The 17308-nt window shown below is 51.3% G+C and overlaps 2 protein-coding genes across 7 annotated transcripts in view; both read right to left on the reverse strand.

Moving 5' to 3' along the window:
- LOC140716323 (protein NDRG2-like) overlaps positions 1-4635 on the reverse strand; it is a 122323-nt gene extending 117688 nt beyond the window's left edge. The window contains exon 1 of the mRNA XM_073028919.1: positions 4378-4635. The gene's annotated coding sequence lies outside the window, so the exon portion shown is untranslated. The remainder of the gene's footprint in view (positions 1-4377) is intronic.
- A 5028-nt stretch (positions 4636-9663) lies between these two features.
- LOC140716325 (heterogeneous nuclear ribonucleoprotein C-like) overlaps positions 9664-17308 on the reverse strand; it is a 29506-nt gene continuing 21861 nt past the window's right edge. For 4 of the 6 annotated variants that reach the window (XM_073028931.1, XM_073028929.1, XM_073028930.1 and 1 more), the window contains 4 exons: positions 15522-15787; positions 14850-14963; positions 12627-12745; positions 9664-11353 (listed from right to left, as the gene is read on the reverse strand). In XM_073028931.1, the coding sequence (XP_072885032.1) occupies positions 11270-11353; positions 12627-12745; positions 14850-14963; positions 15522-15787 (583 nt within the window). In that variant the 3' untranslated portion in view covers positions 9664-11269. Of the gene's footprint in view, positions 11354-12626; positions 12746-14849; positions 14988-15521; positions 15788-17308 lie in introns of all 6 variants that reach the window. The other 2 variants (XM_073028934.1, XM_073028933.1) reach the window with 2 other exon arrangements.

Below are 17308 nucleotides of genomic sequence, written 5' to 3' on the forward strand. Positions count from 1 at the left end.
TGGGGGGGGGGGCAAAGTGCCATTCATTTTTATTTTTTGTGTCCACAGAATCGCCTATCTGTCCTCCTGTCTACACAGTCCCCTATTGTTGATGCCACCCTCTTCAGTTCCCTACCCTTCTTGGCCACAGGGCCAGACTCTGCGCCGCTGTTGCTCCCCCCAGGTAGGTCATTCTCCCAACGGGGTTGTCATCGGAGGGAGTGCAGAGGAGGCTCATGAGGATGATTCCGGGAATCACATGAGGAGCGTTTGGCAGCTTTGGGCCTGTACTCACTGGAATTTAGAAGAATGTGGGGGGGGTGGGGGTGTGGGATCTCAGTGAAACCACCGAATGTTGAAAGGACTAGATAGGGTGGATGTGGAGAGAATGTTTCCTAGGGTGGGGGGTACAGGTGCCCAGAACTAGAGGGTACAGCCTCAAAATTGAGGGGTGACCCTTTAGAGTAGAGATAAGGAGGATTTTTTTAGGCAGGGAGTAGTGAATCTGTGGAAGGCTCTGCCACAGTCTGCGGTGGACACCAAGTCCATGGGTGTATTTAAGACAGAAGTTGATCGGTCAGGGCATCAAAGAAAGCAGATGTGTGGGGTCGAGCGGGAGCATCGATGGGCTGAATGATTATTCCCTGTTGATGGCTGTGTCCATGGGGTTTGTCTCAGTACCATTCTGTTTCTTTTCAAAGGTCTGGGTTAATGAGTTAACAAGTTAATGATTTTAATTGGTATTGATTGGGCAGTGGACATTAACTGGAGTGGACAAGTCAGCAGCAGACTCAGTCACTGTGAAGGACACAGATGGTCAGTGCCTGGGTCAGGGTCCATCAACCCCCCTCCCCCCACCAAGACTAGGAGGGGGCCAGGCTGACAGGTGACTGATTAAAGCCACTCGGGCTGCCATCTCCCCGCTAGTCCACTACAACACTTTGCAATCCTAACCACTGATCACTGCACCCCACCTCCCCCGGCACTATTTAAATGTGGGGAGGGATTCCTCCCTCTACACCCACCTCCTCTGACAGCGACCAAGAGGGGGGAGGAAAGCAAAGGGGAAAGGGTGTAAGGGATGAAAGCTGGTGTGGGGGGGGTGCAGTCAGTGAGGAGGAAAAGTAAAGTGAGGGAGTGAAGGAGAGTGGGAAGGTGGTAGGAGGAGGAGAGGGGGTGGGCCAGAGCTGGCGAGGGAAGTAATGAAGAAACACGGGTGTTATAGTGAGGGGGAAGTGTAAAGATAGACAGTGAGTTGGAGGGACATGAACAGTGGGGGCTGAGAGAACGGGAGAAACAAAGCAAGGGAAAATGAGAGAGGAAGAGAGAGGGGAGAGGGAGAAAGGGAAGAGAAAGAAAGTGTCAGGACAGAGAGAGAGAGACAGAGGGAGAGATTATGAAGATATATTTGGGGACAGATATGGCTCTAAGGAGGGACACAGAGGACTGGAGTCAGAAGTTTGACCTTCTGCTGTCGTTGAGAGAGAGAGAGAGTGAAAGTGTCAGGACAGAGAGCGATGTGTATGTAATAGAGAGGGAGGGAGGAGAGAGAGAAGGGGAGGGGGTAGATTATATTTGGGGACGGGGATGGTTCCGGCGGAGGGAGACAGAAGTGTGACCTTCCTCTGCTGTCAGTGGTAAACAGCTCGGGTGGATTTATCGATGCTTCGAGCCGTGGGAACGTCAGCGCTTCGTCCCTGCTGACCGGGGAATCAATCAGTCTGCAGACACGGGTCAGCCAACCCCCAGCCCCCGCTCCCTTCCACCAGCCGGGGAGGGAGAGAGTTAACCCCTGTTCAGCTGTAGACGTCTCCCTCCCCAAGACCGCCCCGCATCCCACTTTCCGCTCCTCTCGGGAGTCAATACACACCCGAGGGCGTTGGAAGGGAACGGCGGTGAGAGAGAAGAGGGTCGTTGGTTCGCAAGTGTGTGTGTGTGTGTGTGTGTGTGGGGAGGGGGAACGTGTGGGTCTTAAGGAGATCGTGTCTGGGGCACTGCGAATGCGTGGTGGGGAAAGGGAGGGGAGGGGTGTTGCATAAGGGGCTGTCATGAGACGATGGAGGCGCGGTGAGGGAGGGAGAGGGGATACAGAAGGAAACGAAAGAGGGAATGGGGATGCGGAGAGAGGGAGTGGGGGACAGAAGAGACGAAGGAGAACGGGAATGGGCAAGCTAGAGAAAGAATGGGAGAGAGTGAGGGAAGAGGAGAGAAGCAGGGGGTGAAGAAGGGAGAAAAGGGGAGTGAGGGTGACGGAGTGGGAGGGGAGGAGCAGAGAGAGAAGGAAGGAAAGGGAGGGGAGAGATGAAATGCGGAGGGGATGGAGGGAGTGAGTGAGGGAGGGTTAGCTAGAAGGAAGAAAAGAGGTCAGAGGCACAGGAAGGAGCGGTGTAAGGAGAGAGGGGTGGGAGAGAGGGAGAGGCAAGACGTGAGTACGACCGAGTGTGGTGTAGGGAGCAAGAGATGGGGGGAGGTGAGAGAGAGGGGAGACAGAGGGAGGAAGAAAACAGCAATGGGAGAGGAGGAGGGAATAAGGAGGAAGGAGAGGCCGAGGGAGTGGACGAAGAGGGAGGAGGGAGTGGGCTGGGACTAGTTGCGAGGATGATGAGGGTGTTACTAGAGGGAGACATCTCCGACACTGAGGGTGAAGTGGGGGAGGTATAGAGTTGAAACCCTAATCCCTTCCGACTGGGAAGAGGCACACCCTCCCTCTCTAAATCTTGCCCCTCCCCGTGAGCGGGAGAGGGTTAAAGGCCAGGGCTCAAGAGGAGGGAGGTGGGGACCCGCAAGGACGACGGGCGGAACGCCAGGAAACCACGTGAGACCTCGGGAGCGAACAACAACCCCTCTCAGTCCGCGCCAAAGAACAGCAGCTCGGCGCGGAAACAAGGGACTGCGGGAGGGCGGAGCGGAGATCACCACAGAGTCGAGCAGAGGGCAGGATGGAGGGAGAGGATGGAGGGTCACCAGGAGACACATCCCCGCACGCTCATCTCTGACACTCCCCTCACTGTGGCATAGACTCAACTCCACACCCATCACTGGAACAGTGACACACTCCTCACCCGTCACTATGAGCACTCGTACACCCTCACTGTGACACTGACACACTCAACACCCCCCCACTGTAACACTGACGCACCCCACTCCTCGCTGTAACAGACTCAACCCCACACTCCTCACCGTGACACTGACACACCCCTCACCGTGACACTGACACACCCCTCACCGTGACACTGACACACTCAACACCCCCCCCACTGTAACACTGACGCACCCCACTCCTCGCTGTAATAGACTCAACCCCACACTCCTCACCGTGACACTGACACACCCCTCACCGTGACACTGACACACTCAACACCCCCCCCCCCACTGTAACACTGACGCACCCCACTCCTCGCTGTAATAGACTCAACCCCACACTCCTCACCGTGACACTGACACACCCCTCACCGTGACACTGACACACCCCTCACCGTGACACTGACACACTCAACACCCCCCCCACTGTAACACTGACGCACCCCACTCCTCGCTGTAATAGACTCAACCCCACACTCCTCACCGTGACACTGACACACCCCTCACCGTGACACTGACACACTCAACACCCCCCCCCACTGTAACACTGACGCACCCCACTCCTCGCTGTAATAGACTCAACCCCACACTCCTCACCGTGACACTGACACACCCCTCACCGTGACACTGACACACTCAACACCCCCCCCACTGTAACACTGACGCACCCCACTCCTCGCTGTAATAGACTCAACCCCACACTCCTCACCGTGACACTGACACACCCCTCACCGTGACACTGACACACTCAACACCCCCCCCACTGTAACACTGACGCACCCCACTCCTCGCTGTAACAGACTCAACCCCACACTCCTCACCGTGACACTGACACACCCCTCACCGTGACACTGACACACTCAACACCCCCCCACTGTAACACTGACGCACCCCACTCCTCGCTGTAATAGACTCAACCCCACACTCCTCACCGTGACACTGACACACCCCCTCACCGTGACACTGACACACTCAACACCCCCCCCACTGTAACACTGACGCACCCCACTCCTCGCTGTAATAGACTCAACCCCACACTCCTCACCGTGACACTGACACACCCCTCACCGTGACACTGACACACTCAACACCCCCCCCACTGTAACACTGACGCACCCCACTCCTCGCTGTAACAGACTCAACCCCACACTCCTCACCGTGACACTGACACACCCCTCACCGTGACACTGACACACTCAACACCCCCCCACTGTAACACTGACGCACCCCACTCCTCGCTGTAACAGACTCAACCCCACACCCCTCACCGTGACACTGACACACCCCGCAACACGGCACTCGGAATACTGTGTGTACCTGTAATTCTGGCTGCCCGGCTGAAGGGAGGCTATGATTAAACTGAAAGGATGCATCAAAAATTCACAGTCAAAGTTGACGGTATGGCTGGATCGGACAGGCTGGGGAGTTTTTTTTTCCCGGAAATGGAGGCCGAGGGGGTGACCGAATAGAATACGTCTTGAGATAAGGTCAACTTCTTTTCTAAAGTCACTCTACAACTACAGGGCACGGGTTAAGGTGCGAGAGGAAGGGGTTTATCACACAGCGAGTAGTGGGATAACTACCAGAGGAAATGGTAGAAGCGGGTAGAATTATAATATTAAAAATATGGACAGCAAAGATTTGAAGGATTATTGGCCAAACACGGGCAAACGGGACGAGCTTGGCGTAGACCCCAGCCGGTGGGAGGTCCGCTCCACGAGGAAAGCAATGCTGCGCCTGGTGGTGGGAGGACCGCGCCGCCACCTGGTCGGAGGTCGAAACGGCAGGCCGTGAACCGACGCCATTTGCAGCGCAACCGCAAGATTCACAGGTAGGGGAACCACAGCGTCGGCAGTCCAGCTTCTCCTCCCAGAGGCGTGGTTCACCAACCACTCACCCCAACCCATGTTACAGGGTCAACGTCGCCTGCACCTGATCTGAATGCAACAGGACATTGGAAGTGGAGCCTTGGGAGGACTCGGCAGGTCGGGTGGTGAAATGGAATTGGTATATTATTGTCACCAAGTACAGCGAAAAGGTTGTCATGTATACTGTTCATACACGTCTGATACACAGTGAATTGAGGTTATATATGTGTAAATTAAAGTGTCACAGTTGCAGAGAAATTGCAGTGCAGGCAGACAGCAAGATGCAAGGGGCATCATGAGGTAGATTGTGGGGTTAAGAGTCCAGATGATCGTATATGGAGACTATAATAGTCATATGACTGTCCTTGAGCCCGGTGGCACGTGCTTTTGTATCTCATGCCCATTGGCAGAAGGGGGAGGAGAGAATATCCGGGGTGAGTGGGGTCTGTGATATTGCTGGCTGTGTTACTGAGAGAAAGCTGGTTTTCGACACGTACTGAGCTGTATCCACAACTCTCTGCATTCTCTTGCGGTCACAGGCAGAGCAGTTGTCCTATCAAGCCGTGGCGCACCGCACACAGAAAGCTTTCTGTGGTGCATGGATAAAATACTGGCTTGGGTCGACGGGGCACGTCAAATTTATTTAAGCGACACACACAAAATGCTGGTGGAACGCAGTAGGCCAGGCAGCATCTATAGGGAGAAGCGCTGTCGACGTTTCGGGCTGAGACCCTTCGTCAGGACTAACTGAAAGGGAAGATAGTAAGAGATTTGAAAGTAGGAGGGGGAGGGAAAATGCGAATGATAGGAGATGACCGGAGGGGATGGGGTGAAGCTAAGAGCTGGAAAGGTGATTGGCAAAAGGGATACAGAGCTAGGGAAGGGAAAGGATCATGGGACGGGAGGCCTAGGGAGAAAGAAAGGGGGAGGGGAGCACCAGAGGGAGATGGAGAACAGGCAGAGTGATGGGCAGAGAGAGAAAGGAAAAAAAGGGGGGAACTAAATATGAGGGATGGGGTAAGTAGGGGAGGAGGGGCATTAACGGAAGTTAGAGAAGTCAATGTTCATGCCATCAGGTTGTTCCTTAGGAAGTAGAGGCCCTGGTGACCATTCTCAGCCGTGGTGTTAACATAGTTGGACCAGGACAGGGGGAGTTCATGTCTATGGACTCAGCTCTCTTCAACCTCCGCTCCACTGAGGTCAATGACAAGCTCTTTTGTTCTGTTGACATTGAGGGCAAGGATGTTGTCATGTGACTAAGCTCTCCGCCCTGGCACTTACCCTTCTAAGCGGAACAAGTGCTACACCTGCCCCTACGCCTCCTCCCTCACTACCATTCAGGGCCCCAAACAGTCCTTCCAGGTGAGGCAACACTTCACCTGTGAGCCTGTCGGGGTCATCTACTGTATTTGGTGCTCCTAGTGTGGCCTTCTGCATATCGGTGAGATCAAACGTAGATTGGGAGACTGCTTTGCTAAGCACCTATGCTCCATTCACCAGAAAAAGTGGGATCTCCCAGTGGCCACCCATTTTAATACCACTTCTCATTCCAATGTGTCCATCCATGGCTTCCCCTTCCCTACCTTCCAACTCTGACTCCTCGCCTTTTTCTCTCCAGTCCTGATGAAGGGTCTCGGCCTAAAACGTCGACTGTTTACACTTTTCCGTAAATACTGCCTGGCCTGCTGAGTTCCTCCAGCAAGTTTGTGATTTGACTGAGCTCTCTGTCTCCTTCCTGTAGTCCGACACTTCATTACTACGGTGGTGTCACCTACAAGCTTGTAGACAGAGTTCGAGCACAATCTGGTTCACAGGTATGCGTGTAGAGGGAGCAGAGTACAAGGCTGAGGGCACAGCCTTCGTGGGGCACTAGTGTTACAAGTAATCGTTCCAGTTTGTTATCATTCAGCCATGTATACCACCAAATGGTCCTTAGGATCAGGGAGCACACACAGCACATTTAACTCATGCACAAAACAAAACAAAATTACCAAGTAACTTAACAAATAATGATGTGTAATTCAGTCACAAGTTAAAAAGTAAACAATGTAACGCTACTGGTGCTTCATACACAATGAGACTACCTTCACTCAGGTCTCACAGCCCAGAGGAAAAAGCTGTTTCCTATTCTAACACTTCTTGTCTTAATGCTACTGTACTTCCTGGTGGTAGGGGGGTCAAAGAGATTTTCTTGTATGGATGGGAGGGATCATTGGCAATGCTAAGGGCCCTGCATAGGCTGGGCTACTCTGATGGATGGGAGACCGGATGATCCTCTCAGCGGTCCTCACTATCCTTTGTAGGGACTTGCGGTCAGATGCCTTACAATTCCCATACTGGATGCTGATTCAGCAGGTCAGGGCACCCTCGATGGTGCTCCTCCAAAAAGCAGGGAAAGAGCTTGGGCTCACCTCAATTTGCTGAGCAAGTTGTGGAGCTGCTGCTGTGCTCTCTGGACCAAAGAGGTGGTGTTGAGGGACCAGGTGAGACCATTCACTATGTGCACTCCTAGAAACTTGGTGCTTGCTCCTCACTCTCACCACGGCTGGGCTGTGTATGTGCAGTAAGGAGCGGTCAGTCTGCACCTTCAGAAAGTCCACCATCACCTCTTAGGTCTCATCCACGGTGAGATTCAAGTTGCTGTGCTCCACCATGGTGGCAGAGGTGTCGCTCCCTGCCCTTACTGATTGTCGGTCCAGTTGCAGAGGAAAGTGTTGGCTCCCAGGTCTCAGAGTTAGGTGATCAATTTACTTTGGCACGACAAAGTGATGGGATGTCTCATCTGCTGATGCTTGGACTCCCCCTCCCCCCGTGGGGGTGGAAGAACCATGGAGAAAGGCACTATAAGCAGTCCTGTGTAATGAGGATCCAGATACGGGAGCAGCAGCTCCACCCCTGGTGGGAGGATCACACTGCATGGCCCCTACAGCACTATTGCCTTGTGGGAGGACTCCAGCCATGCTTCTGACTGTTGGAAGGACCCGATCGCAGTGCTGCTGCCCACTTGAAGGCACACACTGCAAGTGCAGCAAAGGTGTCGCGCCCCCCCCCCACCCCTAGGGTGGGAGGTGCACTCTGAAAGTGTACTAACAGCACCCCCTCAGGTCTACCATGCAAATAACGTGCCGCCTGCTGGTGAGAGGAACATAATGCACATATCGACACTTACAGGTACGGGACTGCCACCACCATCGAGCACACTGTCACAGGAAAGCAGCATCCATGATCAAAGACTTTCACCATCCAGCCTATGTTCTCCTCAGGACACATACCACCAGAATCAGGAAGTTATTACCCATTAGGCTCTTGAACTCAAGGGCATTAGTTCTCTCGCCCCAGCACTGAGCTGTTCTCACAACTGATGCACTTGCTTTCAATAACTCTTCATCTCATGTTCTTGATATTTATTATTGTATTTTCATATTTGCAATTTGTTATCTTTACCACATTGATCATTAATCCTGTTGGGAGCAATTTAAGTTTCATTTCTTAAACTTCCTTAAGTTTTCTTTCATTTAAGTTTCTTATATTTCAAATGCCTGCAAGAAAATGAATCTCAGGTTGTATATGGTGACATAATGTACTTAGACAATAAATTTACTTTTGAACTTTGTTGACAAGGTTGGTTGGGGGCATCTCCAGCAAGTTGGAGGCCAGGTCAGCAGTTGGTAAGTGTGAACCATGAAGATGCAGATAAAAACACCAGTTTTCACATGCTTTGCTGGAAATTCATGTAGGTTGGACCTGCGTTCACTGGGATTTAGAGAACAAGAGGTGATCTTATTGAAAGGTATGAGAACCTGCTGGGAGACAGACCATCCAATTAGAACAGTTTTTTTTCCTTGTTGGGGGGGGGGGGGGGTCTTGAGAATTCTCTTCCCCAGAAGAGATTAAATCACCCCAGATACGAGTTGAGGGAGGTGATGGGTTGGAGAAAGGAAGTGTGTATGATTACTGTGTTTAGAAGATGTTGGGATGGGAGGGGTTTCCATCTTAGCATAAAGAAGGTTGGGAGCCCCTGGTTTAAAGGGATAAGGGCCACACATAGGCAAATGGGACTTACTCAAGAATGCAGCTTGACCAGCCTAGACGAGTTGGGTCGAAGGACCAGATTCTGTGCTGTTGGATTTAAGGGAAGTGATTGCAAGGGACCTTTGTTTTTAAAAACATAGTTAAGGACTACCCTTTAGAAGGAATGTTTAAAATGCAGTGCAGTAAGGTGTAGAGGATCAAATGTACCCAAAGTGCAGTGAAATTTGATACCTCATTGCCTACAAAGGATGTGGAGAGAGAAGCCATCACATTTCAAGTGTAGGAACCTGTGAGGCCCTGGATCAAGAGCTGGGCTGTGTAAATGCCCTAAATGAGTTCCTTTACACATAGCATGGACAATGGGATGTATGGCTCAAGTGAAGATCATACAAGATCAAAGGAACAGACATGTCTTAGAACAGACATGGAGGAGATTTTTTAGCCAGAGGGCAGTGAATCTGTGTAATTCATTGTCACAGACCACTGTGGAAGCCAAGTCATTTGGGATATTTAAAGCAGAGGTTGATAGGTTTCTGATTAGTAAAGCAAACTTTACAGAGGGAGGGCAGGAGAATGGGGCTAAGGGGGAAAATAAATCAGCCATGGAGCACACTCAATGGGCCAAATGGCCAATTCTACTATCTCTTATGAACTCTGAGCATGAGAAAGTGAGAGGGAGAGACACAGAGACAGGCCAGGCAACTTTTGGTTTTCTTAATATTCTTCAAATGTTTAATTAACCCAACAGTACTGATACAGTATGAAAGTCTAGAAAACATACAGACTGCGTTCTACTGCTGGTCTAATGAAGGCCAGCACGCCTTAACACAGAACCCATTCCCCACCACCTCCCTGCTCTTTAAAAACGGGCACAGTCTCTGTTTAAAAAAAACTCCTAACTGGCAAAGCTTTTGGCTCTCTTGGCTGCAGGGAAGGATCAGGGGGTGGGGGGGGGGGGGGGGGGGCGGAAGAGAGAGACTGGAAAGAGCAGAGTGAATGGTTGTGAAGGGAGGGAAATATCCTGCAGCTTCACTCAGTGAAAATGACGCACAGGGATCCCGTTGCCCAGCCAGAACACCAGGGCCCATGGCAGCTGCTCATCACCCAGGAATGCATGTCACTGTTCCTCAGCTGCTGGGGGTCACAAGGTTGGGGGGCAGGAAATAGTGGCCCACCTGTGCGACCACGGTGGGTCTTATGAACGATAAGACACATAGGTAATCTCCCCCCCACCCCAAAAAAAAAACTGGAGTCCTTCAGGTGGAGGTTTCAGATCAATGCTGGACATGGGGGCTGGAATCACTCCCCTTTCCCGCACTGGGGAGTAGGATAAAAGGATGAGGAGGAGGAGGGAGATGTGGGGGGGGGGGGGGTCTGAGGAAGATGAATGGGGTGAAGAAGAGGACAAGGAGGATGCTGGAGGATGAGAAGGTGAGGGGGGAAAAGGGGAAGTGTGTGCAGGGAGGGACAGCAGAAGACAGTGAGCTCCACTCAGAGCCGCTATGCTGAGGGGTCTTGGGGGTTCACTGACTACCTGAGGGGATGATCCGTGATCCCTGGATAAGCCCCTCTCCCAAGGCCCCCCACTGCAGTACCCAGCCTCGGAGTGATCACAGGCTGGGAGTCTAGGACCTCAGGAGGGTCACCCCACCACCCACAGCAAGAACCCTCTGCTCTGTCCCACAGGTCTCCAGCCTGCTTTCCAGTACCAGAAACACAACTGGGGTGCCCTGCACAATGGAGAAGGTAAGATTAGTCCCTGAACCCATTACCATCACTGATACAAGGTTCTGCACACTTTTAACCGAGTCAGGTTCCTCTCTCCTCACCTTCCCCCCCCCCCCACCCCACCCCAGCCATCCCAAACCCATTTGAAACAAGCACCACTGTTGAACAAGGGAGCAAACAAACAGAATACATAAAAACAAGAGCGAGGGGGTGGGGAGAATGCTGGGACTCTGCAAGGGCGTGGGATGCTCCCAAGCAGACAAGAACCAACCAGCTCCCATGGACGGAAGAGACAGAGAGGGAGGGGTGGGGGGAAGCAATTCATGGGTTGGGCCGTGAGAGCCTGCCCTGCCCCGTTTTTGTTCCTCGTTAAGATGCTACGTTTAAATTCACAATAAAAATCAGCTTGGAAACGGCTGTCGTCTCAGCAACAGAAAGCTTTATAGAAAAGAAAACAAGAACCCAACAAGGAGAACGAGGGTTTCGGAAGGTTGGGAGGGAGGAAGGAAGGAAGGAGAGAAAGGGAAGGGGGTTGTCTTCTTTTTTTCAATTTTACGCAGGCGTTGGTCACAGCAAGTGGCCTAGTGGTCGTCCTGGCCGTTGGCATCATCCCCGCCATCCTCCTCGCCCTCCTCTCGTTCCTTCCTGCCCTTGCCGTCCTCCAGCTAGAAGTGAAGGGGGAGAAAGAGAGGGAAGTCATTTACTGAGGCTCTAGAACTGGAACCCTGGCAGACAACGCTTCTCACATCCTGGTGGATGCTCAGCTTTAAACTCCATAATCCCCGCTCCCCAACCCAATACACTATAGTCCAAGTCCGATAAACCAACTCAGGTTGGCTGCCTGCTGGATTCCCTCATAGCTGCCCTGGATCCTCATCACTCTCCTACCCATTTCCACTCACATATGTGGCAACCACACCTGTATTTGAACAACAGGCTAACTGCTGACCCAGCTCCAGGATGTACTCCCTGCTCTCATACCCAGGACCCAAGTGAGAGAGGAGCTGACCTGCCCTTTCAACAACTCCATCCACAGGTCCTGCTCCCCCACCCAGCCTTATCCTCCGTCTCGTTCACAGTCCTCTATGTGGATGGTCCATCCCCTTCCTGCCACACCAAGGCATTGCCTGCCAATTCTCTCCACTCATTGCCACGGAGCCTTACAAAAATGAAAAAGACCCTTTGGCCCACCTAGGGTCTTTGGCTGACCATGAAACCCATCTAAACTGGACCCACCTGGCCCCTTCTATCCATGAAACTAACATGTTTTAAATATAGCACCCTATCCTTTGACTCTACACTTTCTACTACCTCTGCAAAGCAGCCAAGATCTCAATCCATTGCAGACATTCTCTCTTCTCCCTCCCCCCACCAAGCAGGAAATAGAAATGCTCAGAAGTGTGTATCACCACCCTTATTTCCTGGACCACAGGGAGATCTGATAAAGGTATACAAAATGGTTAGGCCTTTTCTCCCCTCACGTTGGGTGAGACAAGGTCATAGATTTTGGGGTGAAAGGTGAAACACGTAAGAGGACTCCAAGGCGAACTGTTTCACTCAGAGGGTGATGCAGGTGTGAAAAAGGCTGCCAGTGGAAGTATAGATGTGGGTTCATCGTAACATTTCAGAGAAGTTTGGATAGGTACATGGGTGAGAGGTATAGAGGGTCACGTCAGCTGCAGATAGATGGGACTAGGCAGACCAGGTCAGCACAGAAGGCCTGTTTCTATACTGTGGTGCTCTCAGACTAGTAGGAAAAGCACTGACCTCTGGGGCAGAACACCAGGGTGAGACGAGTATTTAATCCAGCCACTTTCCTCAATAGGAACAGGCTGGTAAGGATCTGCTTACCCAGTGGGCTGGAGGACATTGCAGAGCAGACACCACCCCCACCCCTCTCAACCCAAACCCTTCTCCCAGCCCCTCCTTCACCAGTACCTGCTCCTCCTCTTCATCCTCCAGATCGCCCTCCTCGCCAGTGCCCTCGCTCTCCGTCTTCTTCGACTCGCTGCTGCCCTTGGCTCCACTCCCCTCCTCCATCTTCTCACTCTTGGCTTCTGTCAGGTTTGGTGAGGGAGGAATACGATGGTAGAGTGAAATTTAGACAGTAGGGGGGAAAAAGAGAGGGCTTCCAGACCAGCAAAACACATGGGGTGCGCAGGCCCCAATACCTTGCAGAATGCCACATAGGGTGTGCAGAAAAAAGAAACCATCGTCTCTCCTTCAACACGCCTGCCTCCACTGCTCCCCCAGAGCACTCCACTCCCTCTTTGCTCAGTCATCTGTGGGTCAGGAGCATCATCTCCTTTCAACCTCACTGGGAGTTTGTCAACCCGTTTGCACTTACATCCTCCCCTCTCACAATCTGGAAGACAGCCACAACCCCAGCTGACAGGGAGACGACACAGATGACGACGGTCCAGATCCTCAAGGATGGAGATGGGGGAGACCTACCTTTCTGAAAATGGAAACCCACCCGAATTCGCATGAGACTGTGGGAGAGGGAATGAGAAACTGTGGAGTGAGCATTGAGCCAGACTCCCAAGGACATAGTCGTGGTAGTGTAGCAATTAGCATGGTACTATCAAAGCTCAGGGCATTCTGCAGTACTGAGTTCATTTCCAGAGTCTCTGTACATCCTCCCTGTGGAATGCATGGGTTTTCTCAGTCCTTTGCTTTCCTCCCACAGTTCAAAGACATACAGTGTAGGCTAAATGATCATAGTAAATTGTCCCATGATTAGGTCAGCCTTAATTGGATTTGTCAGGGGTTGCTGGGGCGGCATGGATTAAAGGGCCGAGAAGTCCTACTCCGTGCTGTATTGCTAAATAAATAAAATAGATAGTCGACCCCGACCTCCAGGGTGGGGTGCGTGGTTCATTTTGGCCCTGTCTGCACACTTCCTGTGACCCTGTGCTTTTCATAAATATGACCAGATTCAGATACTTGGCCTGTCAATCCTCCTCAGCCATTCAATAAGATCACGGCTGATCTGGCTGCGGTCTCAGCTCCACCTTAATTCCCCTTTTCCCCATCACCCTCATCTCCCCCAGCTGTGTCCCTTACTTCCAGTCTCACCGACCAGTGCAAATAACTCTCCTGACTATCATAAATTATGTATGTTTCTATGCAAACCCCCTTATATTCTTCTAAATTCCAACCTGGAGTAGGGAGTTGAGTTTCGTGTGGGTCAGATCAATAAGCTGTTTGCAATTAGCCCACAGTGTGTGGGTGAAAATCTAGGAGGAATTGTTGGGAATGTCGGGTGGGGGTTGAATTAAATAGTATCAAGGTAGGACTGGTGTGAATGGCTGGCATGGATAAAATAGGTCGAAAAGCCTGCTCCCTCACAAAATGACTCTAACCTTGTCAGACAGACAGATCCTGCACTGAAACAGTCCTTTTAGCCTATCCAATCCATACTGGCCAGCAACCAGCCTTACACCAATCCTGTTACACTGCTACCCCCCACCCCCCGCTTCCACATTCCCACTGACACCCTCAGATTCTTACCTACACCAAGACACTGTAGAGAATAATTAACCCACCAATCTATTTGTCCCTGGGTCATGGGAGGGAACTGGAGACCCTGGGGAAAATACAGGGTGTCTCAGAGTGTGCGCAAACTCCAAAGTCAGACAAATAGTGGTGGAACCCTGGTCTCTAGCAGTAGGAGGCTGTGGGACACCATCGATTGCTATCGATGCAATGCTCCTCAGACAGGATGAAGAGATCAATACTCCCCAATGCCATTCGGCTTTACAATTGAACCGCCAGGAGTAAGATATGTTAAAGTGCCGGGGTTAGGACTCAATGTATTTAAGTAAACTACTTAAGAACTTTTTAAAAGCTATTATTAATGCTTTTTGAGAGGGTGATTTTAGATGCATATCATATTTTTACTGAGTTAAGTATTGTATGTAATTAGTTTTGCTACAATAAGTGTATGGGACATTGGAAAAAATGTTGAATTTCCCCATGGGGATGAATAAAGTATCTATCTATCTATATTGCCCCCAAGTCTTGCCTGTGGGAAAGGCAAGTGTGGAGGCAGATCACCCAAACTTCACAGTGAGGCAGTGGGATGGAATTACAGTCTCCTGTTAGGCCTGTGTGTGTGGCTGTAGTCACGAATAGCGGGAATGGAGAGAAGAGGCTAACCTGACTGGCTTGACTGCTCCTTCTCTATCTTCTCCAGGCTGTCAAGCAACGAGTCCACCTTGCTTTTGATCAGCGTCAGTTCCTTTTTGATGGTGGCCAGGTCATTGGCTTTCACTTGTCGGCGGCGCGGGGTGCGGGCAAAAGGGCGAAGACACAACACTGTGAGTACATGGGTGGGGTAGACACAAACACCCCCACCCATCTCCACCCCTCGACACACTCCACCCACCCCCACCTCGACCCCTCGACACACTCCACCCACCCATGGACCGTGAATAGTGTGAGATGAGACGGTGCGGGGAGAACCTCAGCCCATGTCTGACCCTGTGTCTGGGAATGTGAGACAAGATGGCGTGGAGGGAACTTCACCCTGTGTGTGACCTGTACCTGGGAGTGTGAGACAAGATGGTGTGGAGTGAACCTCACCCTGTGTGTGACCTGTACCTGGGAGTGTGAGACGAGATGGTGTGGAGTGAACCTCACCCTGTGTGTGACCTGTACCTGGGAGTGTGTGACGAGATGGTGTGGAGTGAACCTCACCCTGTGTGTGACCTGTACCTGGGAGTGTGAGACGAGATGGTGTGGAGTGAACCTCACCCTGTGTGTGACCTGTACCTGGGAGTGTGTGACGAGATGGTGTGGAGTGAACCTCACCCTGTGTGTGACCTGTACCTGGGAGTGTGTGATGGGATGATGCAGAGTGAGTCCCACCTTGTGTCTGACCGTGGAGCAGCACTGGTCGAGGGTCAAGGACGCACACGATGACAGAACCTCTGACGCCAGTACCTGGTTTCCCCGACGATGCAGACTTCTGACCGGATTTGCTGTTGAAGCTCCCCTTGCCTCTCCTTGGAACGGGGACTGTGACCCGTGGGCGCTTGGCAATGGTCACAGGCCTGGGCAATGGGGGAGGCACCCTGCTGGGATAGGGGTACATCCTACAGCGTATGAGGGGAACAACAGTTAGAAATGGTCACATCTCCAATCCTCTCCCAACACAATGATGCACTCTCAAAAAGGCAAGCTAGCAGCTCTACTTCGTTCAGTTTGAGATCTGATACGTACTTTCAGCAAATCCCCACAGATGTACCGTGGAGAGCATTCTGACTGGTTGCATCACTGGATCGAGAGAGACTGCAGTGGGTTGTAGACACAGCTAGCAATCAAGAACACAATCCTCCCCACCCATTAAGGACACCTCCCAAGACGGTGCTTCGAGAAGATAGCATCAGTCATTAAAGACCCTCATCCAGGACATGCCCTCGTCTCATTACTACCAGTGGGGAGGAATTACAGGAGTCTTGAGAAGTCCAACACAGCATTTCAGGAACAGCTTCTTCCCCTCCGTCATCAAAATTCTGAACTCATGAACATTACCTCACCATTCTTTTTTTATTGTCACCTATAGTTATGTTGTGTACTGATAATAAACCTGCCAGCCCTCCTCACCCTAGTACCAGACTTTTATTTGTGACGGGCTGTGGAAGACTGTCTCCCACAGAACAATACCGTCATCCCAGTAATCTTCAAACTCCACAGGGCTTCGAACCTAGGACTCTGTTGCTGTGAGGTACACAGGAGGCAATTCAAGGGTTTTACTGGAAGAAAAGACTGGAGCTTTAAAGAACAAGAGGGAGGCCAACACTCTTGAAGGGACCACGAAGGAGGAATCATCATTTTCCAAGAAGGGCTGGGAAGTTGAGCCTGTACTCAATGAGAGTTTACAGGAATTAGAGGTCATCTTATTTAAAGGTGCCATATTCTCCAAGGATGGTTTGATGGGGCAGATATTGAGAGGGTGCTTCCCCGGTAAGGGGCGAGGAAAATCCTAGAACCGTAGGGCAATAGCATCGGATGAGATGCCATCTGATTAAGATGGAGACTGAGGAATTTCTGTGGCAGGAATGGGGAATCTTTCCTCTTGAGAGCTAGGGAGGTTAAGTTACCAGGACTGAAGGATGGGAAGGTGGGAGTCAGATGGGGATAGAGGAATCACAGTGCACTACAGCACAAAAGAATCACCCTATATACCTGTCATAACTTTTTAAACCTAAGATCTCCCCTCATTTTCCTTCACTTCAGGGAATAAACCCCTAACCTATAACTTTCTGTAGAAGTCAGATCAAGTCCCAGAAACATCCATGTATTTTCTCTCATTCTTTTAAGTTCTAATATTTTTCCTGAATGTCAGTGAGCAGAACTGCACACAATACTCTAAATTTGGCCTCACTAATGACTCAGTTTCAAAATAACATGAGGGACAGGAGGAGATTAAAACGAATTACTGGATATATTCAAGGTCGGGACAGAAGGGCTGCTGGACTGGGAGTAACTCCCAGTCCAGTCAGGGAACTCAACCTCTAAACATACAGTTCATATCAGTGGAGAGGAGGTAGTGTTGCTTGCATTCACCCACACTCCCCCCCACCATCATTGCTTCCCATGGCCATCCCGCTGAA

The sequence above is a fragment of the Hemitrygon akajei genome, chromosome 25 (assembly GCF_048418815.1).
Source record: "Hemitrygon akajei chromosome 25, sHemAka1.3, whole genome shotgun sequence".
NCBI lineage: Eukaryota > Metazoa > Chordata > Chondrichthyes > Myliobatiformes > Dasyatidae > Hemitrygon > Hemitrygon akajei.